The sequence below is a fragment of the Zalophus californianus genome, chromosome 3 (genome assembly GCF_009762305.2).
Source record: "Zalophus californianus isolate mZalCal1 chromosome 3, mZalCal1.pri.v2, whole genome shotgun sequence".
Classification (NCBI taxonomy): Eukaryota; Metazoa; Chordata; class Mammalia; order Carnivora; family Otariidae; genus Zalophus; species Zalophus californianus.
Window position 1 is genome coordinate 151,339,917 of NC_045597.1, and position 13,496 is coordinate 151,353,412.

General features: G+C 38.0%; 1 protein-coding gene across 4 annotated transcripts in view; it reads right to left on the reverse strand.

Annotated features, from left to right (window-relative positions):
* The window catches only part of HIBCH (3-hydroxyisobutyryl-CoA hydrolase), a 103,996-nt gene that overhangs the window by 2,187 nt on the left and 88,313 nt on the right, over nt 1–13,496 (reverse strand). For all 4 annotated transcript variants that reach the window (XM_027590658.2, XM_035726552.1, XM_035726553.1 and 1 more), the window contains 2 exons: nt 6,284–6,403; nt 1,795–1,828 (listed from right to left, as the gene is read on the reverse strand). In XM_027590658.2, the coding sequence (XP_027446459.2) occupies nt 1,795–1,828; nt 6,284–6,403 (154 nt within the window). The remainder of the gene's footprint in view (nt 1–1,794; nt 1,829–6,283; nt 6,404–13,496) is intronic.

Genomic DNA, 13,496 nt, shown 5'->3' on the forward strand with positions numbered 1-13,496 from the left:
AGGCTGGGCTGCCTAGCTACAGGATTCTAGCCGGTATCAGATCAGTGGTAACACCGATATTATGATCCCTGCCAATTTGACAGTTTTACATTCCCCGAAGAGCACAAATAAAAACAATTCTGGAACATTCTTTCTTCAAGAATCTCTTCCCTTTTAAGCCCTCTGGCCAATGCTATCATGGTATCTACCTCCTTGACAGTCTGCTGAAGGGCAAAAGGAAAGAATATTAATAAAATCTATATGTTCTTTTCACACAGACATAATTTTTTACTTAGCACAGATAATAAGAAGTTCCTGCCATGTAGACAGCTCAGGTTTTTTCAAGTCTCATGAGGGACCCACTCAAATTCCTTTTGGTAACTCTCTAGTTCTGCTGAAATCTATATTTTCTTCTATAACCAGGAAGAAGCTTATTCTAGCTGTTAAGAGTAAGAATTTTTGACAACCATTCCCCTAATTTGCTAGTTTACTTTATCTAATTTGCTAACATATTTTATAATTAGCAAACTGTAGCAAACATTTGGTTATTATGCAAGAACACCAAACAGTTTTACCCAGAATAGATGCTGCTTGCAAAATAGGGAGGTTATGTTAAAAGATGAGGCAGTATACTTTCTCTTCATTAAAAAGTAGCTTGATAAGCTCCTGTGTTATGAATCATAACTTTGATGCTGCTTGGTCTCAACTGTGTCCGTTAAATAATTGACAGTATATATGAAAACAGTATCTTTGTTTTTTAAGTTTAAGAGGGCTGCTACAACATATAATGATGCATTGAAACCCAAGTAGCACACAGGTCCTCCTAATATCAGAGGTCTAGGCTCTGATCCACATGTAGCAAGAATTTGCAGGGAATTAGTGTAAAAAATGCGTATTTTACTTGTTTTTATAAAACATACAGCCATCTCCTCTGACTCAATTCCCTGGATCATCTAAAAGGATTTGAACCCCTGCTTATTTCTGATACTATATCATGCCGTAAGTTAAGAGCATTCTACAACAGTGACCAGTCTTTATCAAAGCTTACAGCTCAGAGAATATAATCTTTTATTCAGATAAAGTACATAAGAGTCTCTACTACATTAAAGCGATCAATAAAAACATTAAAAAATTAGGTATGCAAAACACATGCAAAGGGAAAAACTCATTTTATGCAACATAAATAACAACTATTATTTATGAGGATATGGGCTTTATACGTAAACTGTTTTGCAAATTTGCTAAGAACAAAAAATAAACTATTTCCCTTTTTCTAAATATGCTGACTTTGGAGATAAACAAATTAATAAGAACATTAGCAGATGTTACTAATTATGTCCTGTGTTTTTTTCTCAATGTCAATGTTTAACCGCTTGGGTACAGGGAAAGAGGTTGTTATGGTAGGGCTCAATGCTGCTGGGAATGGCCAGGCCAGTACTAGAGAGAGGAGGGGTAGGGGACTTGAGGGCTTCTTGCAAGGGAATAAATGCACTTTTCCAAGGCTCCAGCAGCCGAATGAGTTTTCAAGCCCAGCTATACTTAGCAGAGGCAGTCCATGGGACTGGCAAAGCAGAATTACCTCTTACATATAAATTATAGGGAGCGGTGACACAGGTTAGGTGAATTTTTCAAACAATATTGGTTTCAAAGACCGATATTCCCTTATGTGCCAGTTGGTAATATAAAAAAGCAACAACTCTGCAATCTTTATGAAAGTGGAATTTTCACTAATAAAACAACTATCATCTTTGATTAACAGTATATGCTTAAAATCCTATTTTCATAATAGCCAGGAAGAAAACAATCATCACTTACCTGCCCTAACACCTTCATAAAAGTCATGGCCTCCCTGAAAGAAAATTGAGATTAAATGGTGAATTTCCAGGCATCTTTATTCCCGGTGATGATCTGTCTCCTCCACTCCCACAGCCACAGCCTGAAATAAACAGAGACTGGACCACTTTTATGACCCACTCTCTTGATCACCACCTCCGATTCTTAACTGCTCAAGTACATTCACTGTTGTGCCACTGATCCTACAATTTTTTCACCACTTACTTTATTGTGGTCACTTTCCCTTGAAAATGCCCTCATCTCCCTCAAGGCTTTTTCTCCCCTTTAGTCCATCTTGGCAAAATCCCAGCACCAGCTGCCCCTACCATTTGCCTCTGCCTGCTTTTGAGGAGCTAAATCTTGCTGCAGAAAAATCTGTGATTGGTTTCATTTAAAATTCATGACCACACATCTCAAACGGGCATGGAAAACTACCCAATGATCCATGTTTTCTTCTCCACTTCCCAAGATAATGATTTTAACTGTCTTCAGCCTTCTCCAACCTCCACCCCTCACAAATTTTACTCTCACCATTAGCTAATGACTTAACCTTCTATTTCATTACAAAAAGAGAAGCTCTAAGCCATGAACATTCTCTTCTTCCCACCCCTAAAATACCTGCAGCCCAACTACACCCATCTGTACCATGCCTTCCCTTTCCTGACTACGGAGAAAGAGACCATCCCTCTTTCAAAGGCCTGTTCTCCCCCACATTCCCACTCACATCTCCTCTTCTCAAGGACTGTGCTTGAGAAGGTTATCTATCTCTATTTTTACCCCTGGCATCATCAATGTAGGCAGCATAACTCAGTGACTGACTGTAGTTCAAATGTCTGGGCTCAGATGAATGGATAAAAAAGATGTGGTATATATATATACAATGGAATACTACTCAACCATCAAAAAAGAAAGAAATCTTCCCATTTGCAACAACGTGGATGGAACTAGAGGGTATTATGCTAAGCGAAGTCAGTCAGAGAAAAGACAATTTTCATATGATCTCACTGATATGTAGAATTTAAGAAACAAAAGAGAGGATCATAGGGGAAGGGAGGGAAAAATAAAACAAGATGAAACCAGAGAGGGAAACAAACCGTAAGAGCCTCTTAATCATAGGAAACATACTGAGGGTTGCTGGAGGGGAGGTGGGTGGAGGGATGGAGTAACTGGGTGATAGACACTAAGGAGGGCACATGATGTAATGGGCACTGGGTGTTATATGCAACTGATGAATCACTGACCTCTACCTCATATGTTAATTAAAAAAAAAACAAAAAAACAAATGTCTGGGCTCACCCACTCCCTCTACTACACAGTAACGAAGTGACCCTGGGCTAGTAGCTTCCCTAATGCCAAGTTTCCTTATATGAAATGGCAGTATCAATACATGCATTGGAGGATTATCTTACTGCACATCCCAGCACAGCGTCTGACACACAGTAAGTGTTCAGTAACTGTTAACTACTATTGGTATCAACATCATCTTTTTTCTCTGAGTCATTCCCTAACATGTTCTAGTATCTTCCACCTTACAAAACAACACGGAATCTCACTTGATTTCACAGTCCCCGCTTCTACCTATTTGTTTCAAGAAGAAAAAGTTTTGTACATATAGCCTCCACTTGTCCATATCCCATTTACTCATTTACTCTCCAACTCGCCACACTCTAACTTCTGCCCCAATGCTCCTCTGAAACAGCTTGCCAAAATCCCCTGGACTTTCAGTGTTGCCATATGCTAAAGATGTCTTTATCCTACCCTACCAGACACTTTGGCACCATACTCCCTCCTCCTTGAAACACTCGTTTCTTCCTTTCACGACCCCACACTCTCCTGGTGTCCCCACCTCTGTCCTTTTCCTCTTCCACTGCTCCTTTTCCTCTAACCCACTCAAAATGCTGGTCTTCTTGGGGCTCAGATCCAGCTCTCTCATTTTCCCTCTGTAAGATCTTATCCATTCTAAGATCATGTCACTCCTCTACTCAAAAATATCCAGTGGCTTCCCATTTGACTCAGAACAAAAGCCAAAGTTTTATGAAGACCTTCCAGGCTATAGGTGCTCTGCACAGCCCTTCTCTACCCTGTTAACTCTGACCCCATCTCTCTCACTCACGAACCCACTTCTCTGCCCACTCCATCCACAGCTCTCTGCAGCTCCAAGGACAGGCAGGCACACTGCTGCCTCAGAGCTTTGTACCTGCCTCTGCCTGGATGCTCCTCCCCAGAGCCTTGCACAGCTCATTTCCTCACTTCCTTCAGGTTTTCACTCAAACAACATCTTCTTAGTCAGGTCTTCTCTGGTAAATCCTATCTATAAGTTCAATCACACAACCCCCCCCTGACCCCTTTATGCCATATCCTCCTGCCCACTTTACTTTTGCTCCTTAGTACTTATAATCATATGCTGTATATTTTACAATTTTATCTGTTTACAATCTATCTCCCCCACTAGAAGGTAAGTTCCATGAGGGCAGGGATTTTGTCTATTTTGTTTACCTATGCATTCTTGGTGCCTCTAACAGTGCCTAGCACATGGTAAGTAAATTTATTAAGTAAATAAATATCCAAAGTTTTTTTAAAAAGATTTTATTTATTCATAGAGAGAGAGAAAGAGCGAGCATGCACGTGAGCAGGGGGAGGGGCAGAGGGAGAGAGAGAGAATCTCAAGCAGACCACTGAGCACGGAGCCCAACTCGGGGACTCAGGGCTCGATCTCATGACCCATGATGACCTGAGCTGAAATCAAGAGGCGGATGTTTAACCGAAGAAGCCACCTAGGCACCCCTCCGAAGTTTTTTTTAAAAAGTGGTCCTAATGTCTTTCAGACTTAAATCTCTAATCCACACCTCCAAGCTCCAACCCCTAAATGCACTCTTTCCTTCCCCCACATTCATCATCAAGGCCTATCAATTCTATCTCCTACACTGGTCCTCGAAACCATTCGCTTCTCTCTAGGGCCACCACCCTTGTCTAAGCCACTACTACTTCGCAGCTGGATTACTGCAATAAGCTCATATCTGGTCTCTACATTCACTCTTGAATGCTTCCAACCCCATCTCCATCCAGCAGCAATAATTACCTTCTTAAAGCAAATGGAACCAAATCATCCACTGCTGTAACCCATAGGACTTCTCAACATACTCACTTCTTATGCTTTAGGTCACAGAGGAGCTGACACCTCAAAGACGTCTTCCCTTTGTCTCTCCTACTCCCTCCTGTCCTTGCATCATTCTCTTCTATCATCAACCTGAATGTTTCCTTTGGAGCACTAACCACAATTGTACTTATTTTACTTATTTTGTTTACTTGTTCTTCATAGTCTCAGTAGACTATAAATTCCATGAGAACAAGGACTGGTCATTCTTTCCACAATATAACACCTAGCACAGTGCCTGGCAACATAGCTAACATATTTGCTGAAGGAAGGAAGGAACTGATCAATCCAGGCAGTGCAATAAATGTACAGTGGAAAACATAGACTGTGAGGTATAGTGGGTAGTGGCCAAGAGTACAGGCTCTGGAGTGAGCCCACCTGGTTTCACACACCATGTGTCTGCCACTTAATACCTACACCCCCTTAGGCAGGCTACTTCTCTATGCCAGTTCCCTCATCTGTAAAGTGGAGACAAGAATAGTACCTATCATTCTAGAAATAGTGTAAAATTTAATGGAGAGGATACATATAAAATGCCTGTCATAGTACTTCTCTTAACAATAGCCCCCAGCTGCTACTTACATCCTACTAGGAGTGACTTTAAGATTAAAGTGACTAATAGAGTTTTATTTATAGTTAGATGAAGTACTTTGAATACCTTAATAACTATTTCAAGACACGAAAGTCCATTAGGGAGACCTACTTTCTAGTTACTAAACAAAATATTTCCTTTAGGCCATAAATTAATCTAAGGGTCCTCTACATAACACAAAAGCGACGATTCTGCTTTCAAAGAGTTTATCACCTAGAAGAAGAAATCTCTAAGACTCTGAAATGTTTCATAAAATTAATATTCTATGTGATTCATCTATTTTAAGTGTATTTACAATGGTATTTTCAATGCTAATCTACTAATTAAAATATGTAACTAATAACACCCATTCATACATTTTATATATACATATATTCCTCATTTTACCAATGAGGGAATTCAGATTTACAGAATTTATGCTTCTTGCCTCAAGGTCAGAGACCGTGCCTGAAAAATGGTTAATTTCTATTTTGAATTCTACCCGAGATTAAAAGCTTTCTTACACTTACACACAAATATAGTTGCTGTTTCGTAAAGGCTTAAGAACAACGCGAGAGCAATAGTTCCACATACCTTAAGCTAACTGGCCTGTTGTGTGTCCACAGAGTATATTTACAAGAAGTTTTAAGGTTTTTGTTTATAGTTTTCTGTATTTTACATGCTCTACAATGAACATCTATTACTTTCATAAAGAGAAAATAAGCATTTATTTTTAAAATTCTTACCATACAAGCTTGACTCAGCCGATATTCCATAGTTAATACTTCTTGCAAGGTCTTTGAAGACCCCTCTATGAGTTGCCTTAGTGTGATCTTTAGGGATGTTGGAGACATTTTACTAATTACCTATGAGAGAAAAAAAAAAATTTTTTTTTAAGTTTTAGCCCGAGTTCCTTTATTGTCTAAAACAAACTAGCTGAGTTTTGACATAAATCTTATTTGCTCCTTAAACAGTACTTTCACATGACAGTTTCATAAAAGTGAGATTATGCTGTAGCCTCATCCTGTCAAAGCACCAATGGTTTTCTAATCTCTTTTAATAACAAAACAGATCATTCCACCAGTGGAATAAATGCTGTACCGATAAATTAATAAAATAAATCTCTATTTTGTAGCTGCCTGACATATTATGATCCCAACTAGGTAAGCAAACAGTGATTATGCTTAAGTAAAATTAATTCACATCTTACAAACAACTAAGATATCAGAGAACATTTTACCTTATAAAGAAGGTAGCGTAGAAATATAGCTCTTTCCTTCCCATTTTGTGACTATAGAGAAGTGTTTGAACTGAACTATAGACTTTATAAATAAATCTACTTACCTTAAAAGTAAGGAGAGAAAACAATTCACGATACCATGAGGTGGTGTTCTATAGTATTTAAATACTTAATAAAGTAAGAATAACAGGCCTGACTCCTTGGCCACAGTGCCATGCACCCCTTCCTTTTGAATTTAAAGATGCTATTACTAGTGTTCTGACACACATGTATGCCTGCGACCAATAGCTGCTGCAAGAGCTCCCATTATATGCTATGTAAATCTGATGCTTGCCCTGTTCTTTACCATTGCTATATACAGTTTTCAGGCCTGTTGTTGAGTGATTGCCTCAAAGGTGGAAATTTTACTTTCTGAGTTCAAAGAATTCCTCACATCAAGACTCCAGGTTCCTTGTAGCATCCTCAAGTGTGGCATGCAGATTCAGAGAACAGACTGAATGGATAGGGCATTACCTTACCTAGCAGCTGCTAAAACTTAAATAGATGACAACTGTACAGGAAACATTCAAGGAAGATCACTTCCCTACCTACAGTCACAAAGCTGAAGAAAAGGTGAGAAAGAGAGAAAAGCAAGTAAGGCTTTTTATGCATCTGATTCATCTTCATAGGAACTCACCCTTCTGCCCTCAATACTGTATGCACATGATCTCATTTAATGCCCCTGGAGCAATCCCACTCCATGGTCTCGCCTTTCTGGTTACAGACCACGAGGATGACGGCACCTGCACAGCAGTCTGCATACTGTGTTAGGAGGCCCCTCCTTTCCACAGGCAAGTAGACAAGGGGTCCATTTGCTGACAAAACCACTAGTTTTCTCTGGCAAGAGCAGTGCCCACATGATCACAGGTCAACAGCTGGAAGCACTTCATTCACAATGCTGAAAGGTGTACTTAAAGGATTGACATAGCCACCTTCTATCTTTTCTAGTCTACAAAGTCAATGAAGCTATGATTCCCTTTCCAAAAGGCTGTAGTATATAACACACAATCTTGTACCTCAGAACTACCGTTATGGCTAGTTGCCTGTGTCCTCCTTCTTGGTTTGGCACTTTATATATAATCTAGAATTCTCAAAACACAAACTCTGTCTTCACTATACTTCCTCAGTTGGCTACCAATTAATTTCATTAAAAAGGTCACTTAGGGGCGCCTGGGTGGCTCAGTCGTTAAGCGTCTGCCTTTGGCTCAGGTCATGACCCTGGGGCGTTGAGCTCCCTGCAGAGCCTGCTTCTCCCTCTCCCACTTCCCCTGGTTGTGTCTCCTTTCTCGCTCTCTCTCTAATAAATAAATAAATAAAATCTTAAAAAAAAGACCACTTAATAAGAAAATCATCCCACTTACAATTGCACCAAAAATAATAAAATACCTAGGAATAAACTTAACCAAGGAGGTGAAAGACCTGTATGCTGAAAACTATAAAACACTGATGAAAGAAACTGAAGATGACACAAACAAATGGAGAGAGATTCCATGCTCATGGATTAGAAAAACCAATATTGTTAAAATGTCCATACTACCCAAAGCAATCTACAGATTTAATGCAATCCCTATCAAAATACCAACAGCATTTTCCAAAGAAATAGAATAATGTTAAAATTCATATGGACCCACAAAGACCTCAAATAGCCAAAGCAATCTTGAGAAAAAAGATTGAAGCGTGGAGGTATTACAATCCCAGATTTTAAGATAATACTACAAAGCTGTAGTAATCAAAACAGTATGGTACTGGCACAAAAATAAACAGATCAATGGAACAGAAAGAGACTCTAGAAATAAACCCACACTTATATAGTCAATTAACCTACAAGAAATGAGGCAAGAATATACGATGGGGAAAAGACAGACTCTTTAATAAATGGTGTTGGGAAAACTGGACAGCTACATGCAAAAGAAAGAAACAGGACCACTTTCTTACAGCAGATAAAAAATAAGCTCAAAATGGACCAAAGACCTAAATGTGATACCTGAAACCATAAAACCCCTAAAAGAAAACATAGGCAGTAATTCTGACACTGACAGTAGAAACATTTTTCTAGATTTGTCTCCTACGGCAAGGGAAACAATAGTAAAAATAAATTAGCAGGACTACACCAAAATAAAAAGCTTTTGCACAGTGAAGGAGACCATCAACAAAATGACAAGGCAACCTACTGAATGGGGGAAGATAACTGCAAATAATATATCCAATAAGGGATTAATATCCAAAATATATAAAGAATTTATACAACTCAACACAAAAACAATCCAATTAAAAAACAGGCAAAAGACACAGACATTTTTCCAAAGAAGACATACACATGGCCAACAAACACATGAAAAGATATTCAACATCACTAATCAGCAGTGAAATGCAAATCAAAACCACCATGAGATATCACTGTACAACCTGTCAGAATAGCCAGTGTCAAAAAGATAAGAAACAAGTGTTGGCGAGGATGTGAAGAAAAAGGAACCTTCATGTACTGCTGGCAGGAATGCAAACTGGTGTAGCCATTGTAGAAAACATGATGGAGATTCCTCAAAAAATTAAAAATAGAATTGCCATATGATCCAGTAATCCCACTACTAGGTACTTATACCCAAAGAAAACAAAAACACTAATTTGAAAAGATACATGCACCCCTGTTTATTGCAACATTATTTACAATAGCCAAGATACGGAAGCAACCCAAGTGTCCATCAATAGCTGAATGAATAAAAAAGATGTGGTATGTATATACAATGGAGTATTACCCAGCCATAAAAAAAAATGAGATCTTGACTTTTGCAACAACATGGATGGACCTCGTGCATATAACGCTAAGTGAAATAAGTCTGAGAAAAGGAAATACCATATGATTTCACTCATGTGGTATTTAAGAAAGAAAACAAATGAACAAAGAGAAAAAGAAAAATAAAAAAAAACAGACTTAAACACAGAGAACTTGTGGTTGTCGGGGGGGGCAGGGGTGGGTGGAGGAATGGATGAAACAGACAGGAAAAAATGGCCATGTAAGGGCTCCAGTTGTTTGTGCTTGTGTCACACACACATAAATACACTAGGGGAAAAAAGGGAAGAAAATTTCAATTGAAAAGGAAGGGAAAAATGAAGGGGGGGGAATCGGAGGGGGAGACAAACCATGAGAGACTATGGACTCTGAGAAACAAACTGAGGGTTCTAGAGGGGAGGGGGATGGGGGATGGGTTAGCCTGGTGATGGGTATTAAAGAGGGCATGTATTGAATGGAGCACTGGGTGTTATATGCAAACAATGAATCATGGAACACTACCTCAAAAACTAATGATGTAATGTATGGCGATTAACATAATAAAATAAAATTTAAAAATAAAAGTAATAATAGAAAAAAAAGCTCCACTGATTCAGACATTTCATGAATTAGTAATTAAAGAGATTTCCTTTTAACAGACACCATATTAAAAAAATAGTGCATTGAGAACCCAAGGAAAACTAGTTTCCAAAAATTCTTAGATATACTGGCAATTTAGCACAGAGACTCAGGGTTTGAACTCTACAGTCCAACAACTCAGTGGTAGAATCCCAGCTCTACCACTTCCTACATGATTAATCTTAGTTTCCTCATTTGTAAAATGGAAACTGTATACTACCCACCTCAAAAATGGATAGTGCAAGGTGTCAGAAACCAAGCCAAATAGGGAAGGGAAGGGATGGCATATGTATGGAGCACATTTCCCTTAGCTCTCAGTTAAAGATGTTCACACGTATGTACACTGTACAAATGAGGAAACCAGCCTGATAAGAATTTATCCAAGATCACACAGAGTGGAATCCAAACCCAAGCCTGACAACTCCAAAGCCTACTTCTTTCTACATGCAAGACTATAAAGGTAATCAATGCCAAAGGCTGACAAAACATCAAAAATAACAAAGATGGAGAAGACATTATGTCAGGTGGTAGAAAGAAGTTAATAAAAACTTACTTGTGTAATTTTGATGGCAAGGGGGGGAAAGACAAAGTCAGGATGGTAGCTTCAGGAAAAACTGTTAAGAGAAGGCTTTTTGTGAGAGTAGGAAAGCTTTTGAAGATAAGGGCAGAAGGAAATGTGCATTTACCCAAGAAGGTAAAATTTTAAAGATAACTGAAAGAGGGAGAGGACTGATGCCAAGTAGTTCCTAAATGAGGCAGGAAAGGATGGAATGAAAGCACAGATGGGGATGTTTCCCTCGGCAAGAAAGTGAGACACATGTTAGAGGAATCAAAAGGATGAATGAAGAAAGTTAAAGGAGCTCATGAATTATAGCCTCATTCATTAAAAAGGGAACACAGAGACTCTTCCAGAAAACTGAATAAATGATTAGGACTTGGATCTTCAACTATGTCAGAAATGTGTATGGATACGATCCTGCAACCACACAACCTGGTGAACATATTTCTACTTCCTGGTAAAACATTGGTTAGTGTTGTAACTAAATTATCTGACCCTTTAAAAATTAGCTGTCTCATGTATACCAAAGAGCCAACTTTTTTCCTTTATTTGTATCAAATAATTCACATTCTCATCTCAATTCAATATTAGTGAGCATCTACTATGCATGAGACACTTCAGAGGAGACAACAGTGAACAGGACATGGTCCTTGCATTCAGAGTGTTATCAGCATTAAATCATTGCCTTTTTGGTAAGAATCCTAGGAACCCTTCTTTTGTTATCAAATCCCAGGGAATTTCCAACAAAAGAAAAATTCAGGATACTCCCTCTGCCCCTCCCCTCAGCAACTTCCTGAATACTCAATAACATACAGTTTAACATGCATTATCCAACAAGCCTATATTGATACAATTAAAAAAACAGTATTCAACAAGCCTATAATGATACAATTATAATAATTCTACCAAGTAGGCCTCAGGGTTGACTGAAGGGCTAATACAGACAAGCTCCAACTCCTTTTCTGATTTAGGTGATCTTAGAAAATGAGCTTTAGAGTTTTTTTTTTCTATATAAAAAAAGGCTGTAATTTATGACATTCTCTAAAAATCTAGGTTCTGTCAGATTTAACTCCAAAAGAAGGAACCCCAACAATTAGGAATTCATGTATATTTAGATCATTTATATTTACTACACTATGAACTGTGATTACTTTTCTGAATAATCTTACATATTTTGTACTTATATCTATAAATCTTTTCCAGAAGTGTTGAGATTGACAATAAACCAATAGAAATACAAAATAACTGAACTAAAGCAAGTCAGTCTAACTCATGGTATACTGCAGTTTCACAGAAATATTTTTATTTTTAAATATATTCTTTATCATTCTGAAGGGTCATAATATTAAAGACCAAATAGCACCTTAAAGAAATGGGCACTGGTATGTCTTTTATCTATAGCAAAGGCTTAGAGCCAGTCCAACAAGAGTGCTTTTTGCAATCTTAAGACTTTTCCAGTAATTTCTTATAAGCCTTAACAATTTAAATAAAATTCAGAGATAATGTCTAAAGAATCAAGTACTGCTCTTTTATGATATCCCAAATGCTCCTGATAGTGTTTTAGGGTCACTGATAATCCGTCAGCAGACTGGAAAGCTGTTTTCCTGTTTATATAAATTGATGTATTTTCCCCTTAAGGTTTATTGTACTCCTTCCCCAAAGACACAATATATACCCATCAACACTGCCATTAAATTACTCTTACTGATAGCAGTGAACAGCACAGTGTAATGGGTACCTTCAGCAAACATAATACCTACTTCTATAGGTCAAACTGGTTTTTTTCTTTAATATAATTAGGTATGTCATTTTGATTTTTTTAAATAATTAGCTTTACTCAGGTGTAACTTAGATATAAAATCCACTCACTTTAAGTGCAGAGTTCTGTAACTTTTGATAAATATATTTAGTTGTGCAACTACTCCCACAATCAAGATTTGGAACATTTCCATCACCCCAAAGAGTTCTCCTTCCCTCAACTCTGCCCGCAGGTAACTGATCTGTTTTCTCCCTATAATTATGTATTCTCTAGAATTTCATAAAAATAAAATCATAAGTAAGTAGTCCCGTGTGTCGTGTCTGCTTTCTTTCACTTGGCACAACGCTCCTGAGATTCATCCATGTTGTTTCATGTAGCGCTAACTCATCCCTTCTTACAGTTGAGCAGTATTCCAGTTTTTGGCCATTATAATAAAGTTACTATGACCGTGTGAGTACAAGCATCTGTGTGGCCATATGTTTACATTTTTCTTGGGTAAATCCCTCGGGGTGGGACTGTTGGGTCTTGCAGTAAATGTACATCTAACTTGTAAGAGACTGCCGAACTGCTTTCCTGCCAGCAATGTGTGTTGTAGATGTCCCATATCCTTACCAACATTTGGTGTTGGTATTGTAAATTCTAGCCACTCTAATAGATGCACAGTGACATCTCACTGTGGTTTTAATTTGCATTTTCCTAATGATTAAAGATATTGAGCATTTTTACATGTGCTTACTGTAAGGCCATTCACACATGTTCTTTGGTGAAGTGTCTAGATTCCCATTTTCTAGGTGCATTGTTTGTATTCTTATTAACTTGTAAGTGTTCTTTATATACAATAAAGTCCTGTTATCAGATACAAGGTTTGCAAATATATTTCTTCCCAAACTGTGGTTTCTTTATTTTCTTCATAATGACTTTCAAAGAAGAAAGGAGTACAATAAACCTTAAGGGGA